The sequence below is a fragment of the Microchirus variegatus genome, assembly GCF_963457635.1.
Source record: "Microchirus variegatus genome assembly, chromosome: 1".
Taxonomy (NCBI): Eukaryota; Metazoa; Chordata; class Actinopteri; order Pleuronectiformes; family Soleidae; genus Microchirus; species Microchirus variegatus.
Genome location: NC_139802.1, coordinates 41,025,783 through 41,038,374, shown reverse-complemented (window position 1 = coordinate 41,038,374; position 12,592 = coordinate 41,025,783). Strand labels below are relative to the sequence as shown.

Sequence of the window (12,592 nt, the reverse complement as noted above, 5' to 3'; positions counted from 1 at the left end):
GCATCAACTGTGACTCTTTCTAAAGCTGAATGGATTCCTCAATGCAGATCAAGGTGGTGATGACGCCCAATAATCATTAATCTCCTTTGCCGGCAGTCTCCAGCAGTTGCCCGCCCCGTCTGTAACACAGTCAGTTAAGGCCTCTTCCCCTGTTCCATTGATCCCTATCAAGCTCATCAAAGGCTGCCTGGGCTTTGATGGGGCCAGCGGGACTGGTCCTGGTGGTGGACGAGCAGGCGCAGCGACTCCCCTCAACAAATGGGGTGGAGTGGGGGGGGAGAAGGGGGAGAAGGGGGGGGTCAGTGGGACGTCGTAGGCGAAGAATGTTTTGTAGATTGTGAAAATGAAGTTCTCTACACACTCCCAAGAACCCGAGGCCGAATGTCACCCGAGAGACGCCAAGGACTTGAATTCTGACTTTAATCCCAGAATTCTGAGATTAAAGAAAAATTCTGACTTTTTTCTCAGAATAAATTTTTTTCTTTCTTTCTTCGTTTTTTTTGGTCACCTATACAATTTTTGTTGTGTTTTTCCATTAAAAGTCACACTTTTATTCATCAAAAGAGTTGCAAAATGAATAGAAAATATTGTCAAGACATTGACAACATTAGAAAATAATGATTTTTATTCCAAATTATCATTTTGCCCTTTCGTCAAAGAACCAGCAAAACTGTTTTCAGCTGCGCTAACATCATTGCACAAGGGTTTTCAACGTGATTAGCAAACACAATGTACCATTAAAACACTGGAAAATGGGCCTCTATACACCTATGTACATATTCCATTAAAAAAACAGACGTTTACCACATTAACAATGTAAATTTTGATGAATTTAATGATATATTCATTGAAAAAAGTGCTTTTCCCTGCATCCCTGAAGACGTTTATTGTTCAACTAGACAAAACGACCATGTTTTTTTGTGCAGGAACTCCAGCGTCAAGACAGAAGGAATTAGTCGAGACTTATCTCACATTCGCAGTCGTTCTGGTTTCAATCTTATCAGAGTGAATCATTGTTTTAAAATGAAAAAAAAACAACTCCTCGCCCTCTCAGTAAAAGGCTCGCAGGTAGGAAACATGGTTGTTTCTATTGTTCTCTCACACAACTGTTGTCTTAAAGATGAGATGCCGAAAGGTAGAAGAAGAAGATTGAGCTGTAAATCAATATTCACAGATAGCTCAATAGCTCATTTTGGATGGTGATTGAAATGATGTCGTCTACGATGTTTATGCAGCCGATTCTTGAAAAACCATAAACAGAAGTCCCTGTAATAAATCCTGCACCAGCAGTGAAACAACAATTTACATTTCCACAAACAGCTCCATCCTCTTTGTTCTCAACAAAGAGGCCCAGACTCTCAGTCTCCTCGTCGGTGCAGGACCAGGACGTCGTCGACTCTCGTGTCTCCGAAAGAGACTTTTGTGCTTCACACATTCGGCGTCAAAGGCAGAGACGTGTCGATGGTGATTTGCAGACAAAAATCCATGCGACCCGCGTATTTCTTCAAACTGCAGACACGAGTTTGACAGAGTTTTTTCCGATTTGAAATATCGTATATATTTGCGCCTTTTGAAAGACGTATCACGTCGGCGTGTCGTACGAAGCGTGCGCACGCGTCACGGCGAGGACGTGACAGAAGGACGGAGACACAGGTGTGAGAGCCGACGCGGCCTTTGATCCAGAACTGGTATTTAGAGGTTAATGAGGCTGTTAGGAAGAGGTGAGGGAAACGCCTGTGCATTCACACACAGAGGAAATGTATCGACAGCTTATGACAGGCCTCGAAGCTAAATGAGAAGCTCAGTCATTTAAATTAGAAGAAAGGCAAACACTTATCATCGGAATTATTTTAAAGGGATAGTTCAGGGATTTAAAAACATTTTTAAAAACAGATTAGAATTATATATACTAGTGCAGAGCCCGTAGGAAGTATGTATTCCTATAGTGGGAGCTGAAGAAGATTTTCAGTTATGGTAATGCATGATAAAAATCGTAGCTGACACGTGTGGCTGACAGTCACAACAGCTAGCTACGATAATGCTAATCGAAAATTTAAAAAATTTGCGTTGCGCCCAAATGAGATTGCACAGTTGCATTATGTTAGCCCTACGCTAATGCTATTCGTAGCCTCGCCAGGCTAGCAAAATAGTAGCATGCTAATGCTAAAACAAATATGTGCTCGCTTATTGGTGAATGGACACCTTTGCGTTTTCTTTTCAAACCGTCATCACGTACAGTGAACGTAGCCTAACGTCACGACCATTAAGGCCACATTATACTTCTCCGACTGCGTAATGCGTTATCCGACTGCGTCACCACGTAGACCACTCGAGCCTTTATACTTCTGCGTCGTGGTGACGGATAGGCGCTGCAATTTCCCGCCCGATCAGTAGGGGTCGCTGCGCAAGGTTGTTGTGCTTTTGGCTACAGTGAGCAATGGCGTCCGAGGGAGAAAGACCGTTGTTGTTGAAACAGTGGCCGTTTGTCACTTTTCTGTGTCCCGGAACGCAGTTTTAAGATAATTTGAGGCGAGAAAATTGGCCATTTAGAGTCTAAACATGTGCTGTGTGTGTTAAGATATGACGTATTTATAGTTCGGCAGCGACGAAGTCGGCGGGGATCAGCTCCGCCCTCTGTGGACGCTCGGTGCGCACTGAGAGCCGGCACAGAGCAGCTTCGCTCAGCCTGTCCTGAGGACCAATCGCAGCTCTTGCCGTCTCCGTTGTCCCTTGACGGAGTGACGGTCTCTTAAAATATATTCCGTGCAGCCGGAGACGACGCAGAGGCTCTACAACAGGGACTGTTGAGGCCTACGCAGAGCACTTTACGTAGGAGTATAAATTGGGCTTAACACTGCGTCATGTCCGTGTCCAGCAGACCGCTTTCACACCCTGAGCTCTACGACGCTATTTACAGAGACCGTTTCCAGATAAGAAAAAGCTTGAAATACAGTCTACTATATCGCCACTATAGCAAGACATGAATGTACACGAACAAAGCACATACATTTATCTTGTGGCACAATTTTAGCGCGAATGACAAAATGTGAAAATTCGCATTCGACGTCCGGCCATCTAATACACAATAAGATGCATATACTCATGAATGAGTGCAATGAAATGCTTTAATTTGAATCTTTTTCATCACAGTGCAAAATACATTCACATTTAAGGCACGTGCTGTTTCGTCAGTGCAAACAAGAAAAGGCACATGAGACCGTACGGAATTTCCCTTTATGAATTCTTCACAAAACACTTCCTTTTTCCGTTCATCTTCCGCGAGACACAAATTCTCACAGTAAATTGTCCAGAAACAAAATGAACGAATAGTTTTTGAAAGGTTTTTTTAAAAGCGTTGTTCCTTGTAAAAAAAAAAAAAAAAAAATCAGAGGCACAAACGTAAAGAAATACCTGGACACAAAGAGGTCAAAATTCACTTCCTTCAATGAAAGGGCTGCTGAGATACAATGAAGAGCACGACTACACCACCATTATTTAAAAAGCAATTTAAAAAAAACTATGTTAGGAATAGTTTGTCATGAAGGGAAATCTGTCCCAAAAGTTAGATTAGAAACTCCCTTCATCGGTGCAGCTGCTAGTTAGCTTAGCATAAGACTTCAGAAACTCCAGCACAAGAACCTGGAGGTTTCAGTCACCATCAGCTAAAAAGCAATGAATTTAAAACATGGATTCATTATTAAATGACAAGTTGTGTGACCGTACGCACACTCAAAGACCTCACGTCCTCTGATTTATAAGGGTATTTTTGGTCCAGTTTTGGAGAGTACATACACACACACACACACACACACACACACTTAGAAATCACATACAACTTTACTAATACGGCCTGATTCAATTAAATGTCCACTGTGTAACATTTAGGAGGGTTTATTGAATATACTGCACATAATTGTGTGTGCGTGTAAGTGCATAACTGCTGTAAAATAAATACAATTAGGCTTTAATGTTTTCTGAGGCAGAAGTATGCTACACGAAAAAAAAAAACTATTGCTAGGCACTAGGTTAATGCACGCCAACGCATGACGCGTTTCCATGACGACTGACCGGAAAAAGACGCGCGAAACGTCATGTTTATGTGGAGTCCAGGCACAGTTTACCAGTTAGCTCCATTAGCTCCTTTAGCGCCGTTAGCACGCCTACAGTCGAACTGGAGTGGTCCGTTTATTAAACGAAAAGAGCAGCGCTACAAATAACCAGCGTACCTGTGTACTGCGTATGTGTGCCTCTGTTTTTAAAGTTTAGCGTTACTTTAGCGACTCAGTTTAACAATCAGGTGTCACGTAAACATGGCGTCACACGTCTTTTTTCGGCCAGTCCTCATGGAAACGCGTCGTGCGTTAACGCGTTTGGGTTTTTTTTCCACAGAGGACCTTTGAATTAAATTAAATCGATGAGTATTAGCGACATCGACTGGTGGATTTAGCTCACTTTGCACGTTCTACACCAACAGTTTTCCATCCATTTAGGCCGATCAGGCCATCATGAGGTTGTCAATCTTCTAATCAGACGCTCCACAAGAAAACAAATGAGCTAATTTCTTAAGATGTTAAACTATTCTCGTAAAAACTTGATTACGCTAAAGTGCAGCGACGCACCTTTGGTTGAGTGAGGCTAACGCTGCGGTCACACCATTTTTTCGACGTCCGACTTTGCAGAAAACTTCGAATGACACAAAAAAAACAATCCTCATTAAGATTCTCTGACTAACGTCACCTCCACGACATGACAGCCAGTAAGCTAGCCAGACTGATTCATGATGGAGGAAAAACATATCTGTGTGTGTGTGTGTGTTCACATCCAGAGCTCAAAATACTCGACGATGAAGTCGGTTTTATCGCCACAAATGCTCACGAAAACCAGGCTTCCAATGAATAACCTGCAAACGATATCAGCGACTGGTTGTAAAACGGAGAATGACGAAGGCAACGGTGAAAGATCAGAAGTTGAAAAACAAAGAAAAAAAAAGACAAGACTAGGCTACAGCAGCACAGGTAAATCGTCATGATACGCTGTCTTCTCTGTGTGAAGCTCCCCCCACTAATAATGATTAACGATTCTGCTTATAAGTGGTGGAAACACAGTTTGGTTCATAGGGACCACACCGACCATCCAAACCTTCCTGGATAGAGCTGCTGGGAAAAAGGTGGTGTGGATTGGGTAGGTGGTGGTACATATTTTTTGGCAGCTTCCCGGGAGTAAACAGTATGTGAACGCTCTGTGGGGCCGTCCCCCAGCCCACCTGTTACTTGATGGCACGGCAGCTGTCGCCTACGCAGGACTGGAGCAGGATGAGCCGCTGGTTCATGGTCTGCAGGACGGCCGGATCCACCTTCTTCACGATGTTCTCCAGCTGGTGGGGGTCTGACGACAGGTTGTACACTTCTACGAACGACTGAGGACACAAAGCGGTGCAGACGGTGAGCTTCACGAACGTTATCAACACTTGTAGATGGTTGGTTCCGAACCACCTAAGCGCTTTTCTTCATAGAACCAGAAGCCACTATGCCACACCCTCTCCACAGAACATCCAACCTCACCTCCACCCTCCCAGTCTATGTTGTCCAGCTCCCTCTGCTGGCCACACCTGGCAGAGTTTCTCCACATACAACATATCTCAGGCCACCTTCACTTCCCACCATGGACAGAATAAAAATCTATTTCGGATCCCCCCTGAAAATTCCCCCGTCTTCCGCCAGCAACTCCCCATCTTCCCCACTACTTTTAATATCTTGGACTAATGTGGGGTGAAGTGTGGATTAGGAGTCGGGCTCTACCTCGTTGTCCGCGAACTCGCAGTACTGCAGGTCGTGTTCACCGTCGATGGTCCTGACGCAGGCGTACGTATTGTTGAAGGCGTCCTCGCACACACAGTCTGGGAAACATTGCTGAGGAAAGGAAGGGAAACTTACACGAGTTAGAATCATTACGGTTTAATTTTGTATTATTGCTTCATCATCTTTTTTTTTCTTGAAAATGCCAATGACAGAGACTCTGAGGCTCTGCTCAGACGTGGTATTAGTATTCAACATCAGGAGTGTGCGGCTCTAAGTTTAGGTTAAAAACATACACAAATGTGTCTTGATCACTGCACAACATTGGAAAAGTGGTCACTTGTGATCAGATCTACCAGGTTAGTCGTTTCCAGTTCTGAACAGAGCCTCGGGCCTGGACAATCTCACTCTACTTACAGATAGACCAGGGCCTAATTTGGGACAATCGGGATCTGTTGTTTCATGTCCCTCTCCAGTGTATTCGATAAGGAAAAAGGGCCGTGTACTGCTATTACGCAGTGAAGGAGCCTGAACAGGGGAAAAACTCAGTTAACACTTAAAACAAACATGACAGAATGACAGACGCCAGGAAAGAAAATATAGATCTGCTGTCAGTGAAAGTCTAGATAAAATCCTTTAGCCAAATTACAATGTTGTTGACTGCTGTTGTACAGTATTTGTTCCACTATAGAGAAGTAGATGACAATGATAATAGATAGATGTAGGGAGAAGGGAGTGGAATACTAGCCAAAAGACAACATTACTGACAGCAGCTTTGCAACAGTTAGAAGAAAAAGCAGCTGACCATCTGCCCAAGGAAAGACTGTCCATCCATATTCACAGAAGACAAGTTGAGCCCAGATATGTCCAGTATGGTCGGAGCCAGGTCAATATTCAAAACTGAAGCCTGAAAGAGTCACACAAACAGGATTTAAAAAAAACTTTTTAAAATCAAACCAAAGATGAAAAAGTGGCAAACAGCGAAGTGTCCTGTCACCTTCAGGGTCTGGTTCGGTTTGATGCCAGGTCCGCGTACCAAAAGCGGAATCTTGACGTCAAATTCATACAGCTGCCGCTTATCGATAGGCAGTGAGAACTGACCTGGAATAGGGAGAACGTGGGGGTTTAAACTGGTACCTCATACAATCACGCTTCAAAAAAACTTGAACTATCCCTTTAAAGACATTAACTGGCGCTTGCTCAGACCTGTGTGGTAGCCGTTGTCCGAGGTATAAAACACGTAGGTGTTGTCCAGTTCCTTTAAACTGTCAAGTTTCTTCACCAGCTTCTCTACCATGTCGTCCACAGATAACAGGGTCTGCCACCTGCAGACGAGAGGATCAAGGTTCACTGTTCCACCACCGATAAGGTTTTGTTTCACCGTAATAGAAACTTTTATTTGAAGAATTTAAAGGATTTTTTGGCCATATTCTGATGGAAGATTTACAACAGTCTCTTTGTGAAGTGAATATGCTGAATAGATGCTCTAAAACAGTCAGAGACAGGCTAACAAGAGAGCATTTTATCCCATCCCCAAAGATCCAGAAAGATAAAAATCAATGCTATGAAACCTGCAGTGGGGACAGATTTGGAGGTTAGCTTTCAGTAAATCACGGACTCAGACTAGCTTTACCAAGGGCTAGTCTGCACAGCAACATTAACACAATCATGAATTAAATCACACTGCCCTTTGCTAAGGCTAATGTGATGCTACATCATGCTAACGTGACACTTATCCTTGCCGAGTTGAATGTTTGTCACAAAGCTATTTGTTTCCCACAAGGCTTTTGTAAACATTCAGTGACTGTCTGGGCTAACATGAAGGGAAGTTAATCAGGAAGTTGAATACTGCAGGTCTGGACCATAATACATTTATTTTGACTCAAATGCAGACAGTTGTTAATAGAGATCAAGCAGAGGTGGCAGACACATTCACACAACAAGCTTCTAGAATGGCTATAAAAGAGGACTGAATATGAACTATACCTTTTCCTGTATGCATTATCCAGGAAAGTCAGTGAGGAATTTGGCATGGGGTTGACGGGTTGACGCAGCAGCCAGTGTTTGTCCTGGAAACACAGTAAAACGGTGATTAAATTGGAAAAGTTTACACCCGACCGTTTGCTGTTAATCATTCCCCATCATACCTTTCCTGGTTTGTCAAAGCTCCCATCTCGAGGAGCTTGAACATCGCTAAACTTTTTCTGGTACTGAGGTGCTGCCGTCCACGGGGAGTGAGGAGCTGGAGGAGACAACATCAAGAAGAAGGGATGCTGGGGGCTCCTGTCGTCTAGAAATTTAAGGGAGCGGTTCACCTGCGAAGCAAAGCAAAACGGTAGCGAATGAACCCCTGCTGAGCAGAAACGTATGCTGCGTTTCTATCATGGTATGATTCGGTCTGTCTAACTCCACTCTGACCCGAGGGAAGGGTACCAAAGAATGGTTGGGGCTGGTTATTTTGGTACCATTCCTAATTCCAAAAAAATACTGTACTGTGCCAAAACGAACAATTCCACTTGGTGGAAACATGGCTATAGCATAAAACAACATCTTCGAGAGCCAATCTTTGTTTCACGACCAAACACATACAAAACTTAGACATTCAAATCAACATCAGGTGTACTTTGCGCTAATATTAGCATACTAACGTGCAAAACCAACACATATCAACATTATATCTGCTTAAAAAGACATGGCGAGTGAAACTGGCAGTGACTGTTTACTTCAGAGTGTCTTAATTTATTAATTAAAATATATATTATTGACAACGATATATATAAACAAATCAATATATTGACCCACCCCACCTCCATTACAACCCATTTCATTGGCCGTTTCATCAAAGCTCCGCCCCTAAGACACAGGAAGTCCTTATTTGTAGTAGAACTGTCAATTTTGGCTGCTCTCTCTCTTCCATGATACTCTTGCTAACTGCTTGCTATCGTCTCACCTCCTTCTTTTATTTATTAATTATTATTGTTAGAAGGGCAGTGAATGGATTTTAACAAATAACAAAAAGTTAATAAGTGACAGCCCTAAGATTCTCTGTTAGTTAGCATTTAGCTGAGTCTAAAGACATGTATTTAATGGATTTATTAATAGACCGAATAAGTCCGTCTAAGTTTTGTTTCCAGTCTTTGCTGCAGAGAGCAGTGACATTACTGCAGCTCATCGGTCAGCAGTGCGAGTGACAAACACCCATGTGTCAGCTGATGAGGATGATGAGCAGTCATCACATGACGTGCACAAAGTCCTCGCTCACAACCTCTACAATCTGAAAAATCAAACTGCACAAAAACTGAACACCCTACAACATATTTCCCTAACTCATCATGCTGTTGACTAAGCTGACTCGTGAGACTTTGGACGATTTATACCCATACATTGTTATAACATGTGTTCCCATGCTCACAAGCTCAGTAAATGCACAGGTCATTGCACGCAACGCCGAGTGTGTGACATTGCAACTCACGATGAGGTCAGTGAGATAGTCCGTCTCGTAGCTGTCGCCGTGCTTTTCTTCTTTGCCGTTGACAGACAGGGTGTAGTTGTAATACTGCGAGTTTCCCACCTGTGAATCAGACGGCATGTGATCATTCAAGTACCAGGAAAAAGAACATTTATGTGTGTGTGTGTGTGTGTGTGTGTGTGTGTGTGTGTGTGTGTTTAGTGAGACTTACCAATGCATGCCATTGGTCCCAGCCAGGCGGAATATGGACAACATCTCCTGCCTCTTTCTGACCATACTGGCAGAAAAGGAGATATGTAAAGCATTTAGTCAGCATATAGATATAATACCGATATATTACCCAGCCCTAGTTCAACTGTTATTGATGATTAAATATTGTCCGGTCACATAACAGAGTGTCACGAACCACAGAGCTCTGTTTACAAAAGGTTTAAGTCGTGTTTATACGTGTTCCAACCTGGTTGAGATATTTCCCCGCGAAGAAAGTCTGGTATTTCTGTTTGCTCAGGTAAACAGGGAGGGCCTCCGACTCGGGACCTTTCTGCCACAGAGAGCTGGAGCAGTTCCCGGACAGGGAGTTGTTCCTCACCTCGTGGTTGTGGGGGTACCGACCCGTCAAAATGCTGCTCCTGCTGGGGCAGCACAGCGGCGTGACTGTGAACTACGAAAGGAGAGGGGAAACGAGAGCAGCAAGAGGAAGAAAGAAAGGTCATCGTAGTGTTAAAAAAAGACAAAAATATAAAAGTACAGTTGCCACCGTTTCAAATGTTACTACTGACACTGCTAATCGGTGTCGGCAGGACCACCATGTTTTTACAATGAACAAACCTCACGATCCCTCACATTCAGCTGCAACATGCAACTTAAGTTTTACACACGGTACCTTTAAATCGCATTTATTTTGGTATTGCCGCGGCCAATTGCGACACGGCATCACATGGTTGTTTTTTCTTTTTCTTTTTAAAGAAGTGAAATTTCGTGTTTGGACAATTTTACCACTTTGTTCCTCGTTATTTCCAGGGAAACGCGTGACAAGTTCAAGGGAAAGAACCTGAAGTGAGACAGCGATAGATTTTCCGGTACGAGGTCACAAGCTCAACGCATTGTGAAATCCCCAGTGAGATAGCTTAGCATCACATGAGATGAAATTAGTAAGCATGTACAGTTGTACTTAAATAAATACACATCTTCGGTACATGTACTCACAGCATTGACAAATGTTGCTCCTGCTTCTCCGAGTAAGGTTTTCGTTTTGGTCATAGGAGTCTGCAGAACACAAGAGAGAGAGATTACAGTGACTATCAGAATATTTGGTTTATTTGTAGTAGGGCTGATTTTGCAGTGTAGCCAGGAGCTAAAAAGGCTGATTTTCACGATATACTTTGGTGTGGACGAGTGAGCAGTTTACTAACTTCTGTTAACAGAAGGAAAAGGTGATCTACTGGCAAGATAAAATGGCATTGCAGCCATATTTGTAAGATAGCATCATCACCTGTTGGCTCACCTGTGCACAACTTGGGCAATACTGACGAAACATCATTCAAACATTTGTCAAAAAACCCGATCCATCGCTTCCGTCTCTGGTTTGTCACACACTCTCGTCTATCGCACCACTTACTCCCGACCTCCTTCCCAGTTAGTCATGGCCTGACCAAGCCTGGCACCATAGCTGCAACTCATGTACCTCTTACATAAAAAGCTCTTGTCCTGGGACAGTTAATCAGCACAGCCCAAATTCCACAATCTGTCAATGGGCCTAATGTCATATTCACACCAGCCTTTCCAATTCGAATCCTGGTTCGTTTGTTCGGAAAGTCCGGTTCCTTTCGGGAGGGTTGAATGAGCAACGGAACTCCGATCCGCACCAAAGAAGCGAACTCTAGTCCGCCTAAAACATAGGTCTTGGTTTGCTTCAAGAGAACCAAATGCAGGAAGTGGACTGCAACGCAGGGCATTGTGGGTAAACACAACCAGAACATACCCGTATACGCGGCTGAATGTCGCAAGCCCCAATCGTACCGAGTCTAGTGGACCATTAGGTGTGAATACAACTTAAAAAACAGAATATGATTGTTGTTTGCTAGGGCTGTCGAGATAATAGCTACAAGGAAATACAGCAGCCGGTATCGATCGCAGAGGAAGACACGATCACGCTAATCGCACAATGACATCACCTCATATAAAGACTGGTTTAGACAAAAACAACGGCTAGCGCACAGGTTTGTCCCTTGAAGAGCACGGAAGCAGAACAAAACGTAAACAATATTTTTCGTTAGCATGGCATAATTTCAGGAAACGTCACAAACCCCCCCACAAAAAAAACTAAGACTAAGGAAAGTAAACAAAAGTTAACATGAAGCTACTAACCACCATGAGATTTCGGCTTATGACATCATCGTTTACCTAAAGTATTAACTGAAAAACACAAAAATACAAGGAGTGCCGTTTTAAAAAAACACCTTTAAAGATCTCCCAAAACACAAGTTCTGATGCGGATAAAAAGGTTTATTTGAGTGTAACTTCTGAAGCAAACTATAGTTCAGTTTTGCTAGTTAGCCATCTATTTTTTTGTTTGTTCATTCTCTTGTATGTATTTATCACAAATGTATCACAAATACGTGTTTGCGGCACGATTGAGAGACCCCTAAGAAATAACGTATTGTGTATTTAACAGGGCTACAACACCTTTTCTCTGTACCTGTTCACATCAAAACAATGAAAACTATCTACTGTATGTGTACAAAGTGAATGTAGAAACTGTCCAGACACACTTTAATAACAAAAACAAAAAAACTGAACTATCCCTTTAAACTTTTCAGCACACAAATTGTGTCACAGCAGAGACGTGTTAGCATGACCGCGGGTTAAAGTCTGTTACACTCACCATTCCCCCCAGGTGAACGTCCTGGTCGTCGGCGAGGATCAGCACGACGTTGCTGGGTTTGACGCTGTCCACACACCTGACGCAGCAGGTGAACAGCGCCGTCAGCAGCGCGAGGACAGTGAGGGCTACGGGGTTTCCCCCGGGCCGGCGTACAGTCGCTCGGTATCCGCTTCTCCTCACGCCTGTCTCGGTCAAGAGAAGGCCGCAGTGCCGGGCCTGATCAGCCTCCATGTTCGTATAACTACCGGAGAAGTAGAGTCCTCACTTGTGTAGAATGTCCACAGTTTCGTTTCCTCCTCCTCCTCCTCCTCCTTCTCCCGCTGAGGCTGTTGCTCTTCTGGGGGAGGGTCTGTGTTCCACTGCACGTTGGGCTTCGGTGTTTAAGGAAGTGGAGTCCAGATCATATGATCAGTGGGAGGAGAGGCGACAGAGAACATAGTGTAC

The 12,592-nt window shown here is 43.6% G+C and overlaps 1 protein-coding gene across 1 annotated transcript; it reads right to left on the bottom strand.

Moving 5' to 3' along the window:
• Positions 1 to 3,150: 3,150 nt before the first annotated feature.
• On the bottom strand, positions 3,151 to 12,379 carry gnsb (glucosamine (N-acetyl)-6-sulfatase (Sanfilippo disease IIID), b; the record flags this gene model as incomplete). The annotated part of the gene is made up of 13 exons (XM_083907321.1): positions 3,151 to 5,416; positions 5,799 to 5,909; positions 6,213 to 6,323; positions 6,601 to 6,702; positions 6,793 to 6,896; positions 7,002 to 7,120; positions 7,782 to 7,864; positions 7,943 to 8,110; positions 9,268 to 9,366; positions 9,476 to 9,541; positions 9,722 to 9,925; positions 10,471 to 10,530; positions 12,149 to 12,379. The coding sequence occupies 13 exons, from the start codon at positions 12,377 to 12,379 to the stop codon at positions 5,267 to 5,269; spliced, it is 1,608 nt and encodes a 535-aa protein (XP_083763447.1). The 3' UTR covers positions 3,151 to 5,266.
• Positions 12,380 to 12,592: the final 213 nt, after the last annotated feature.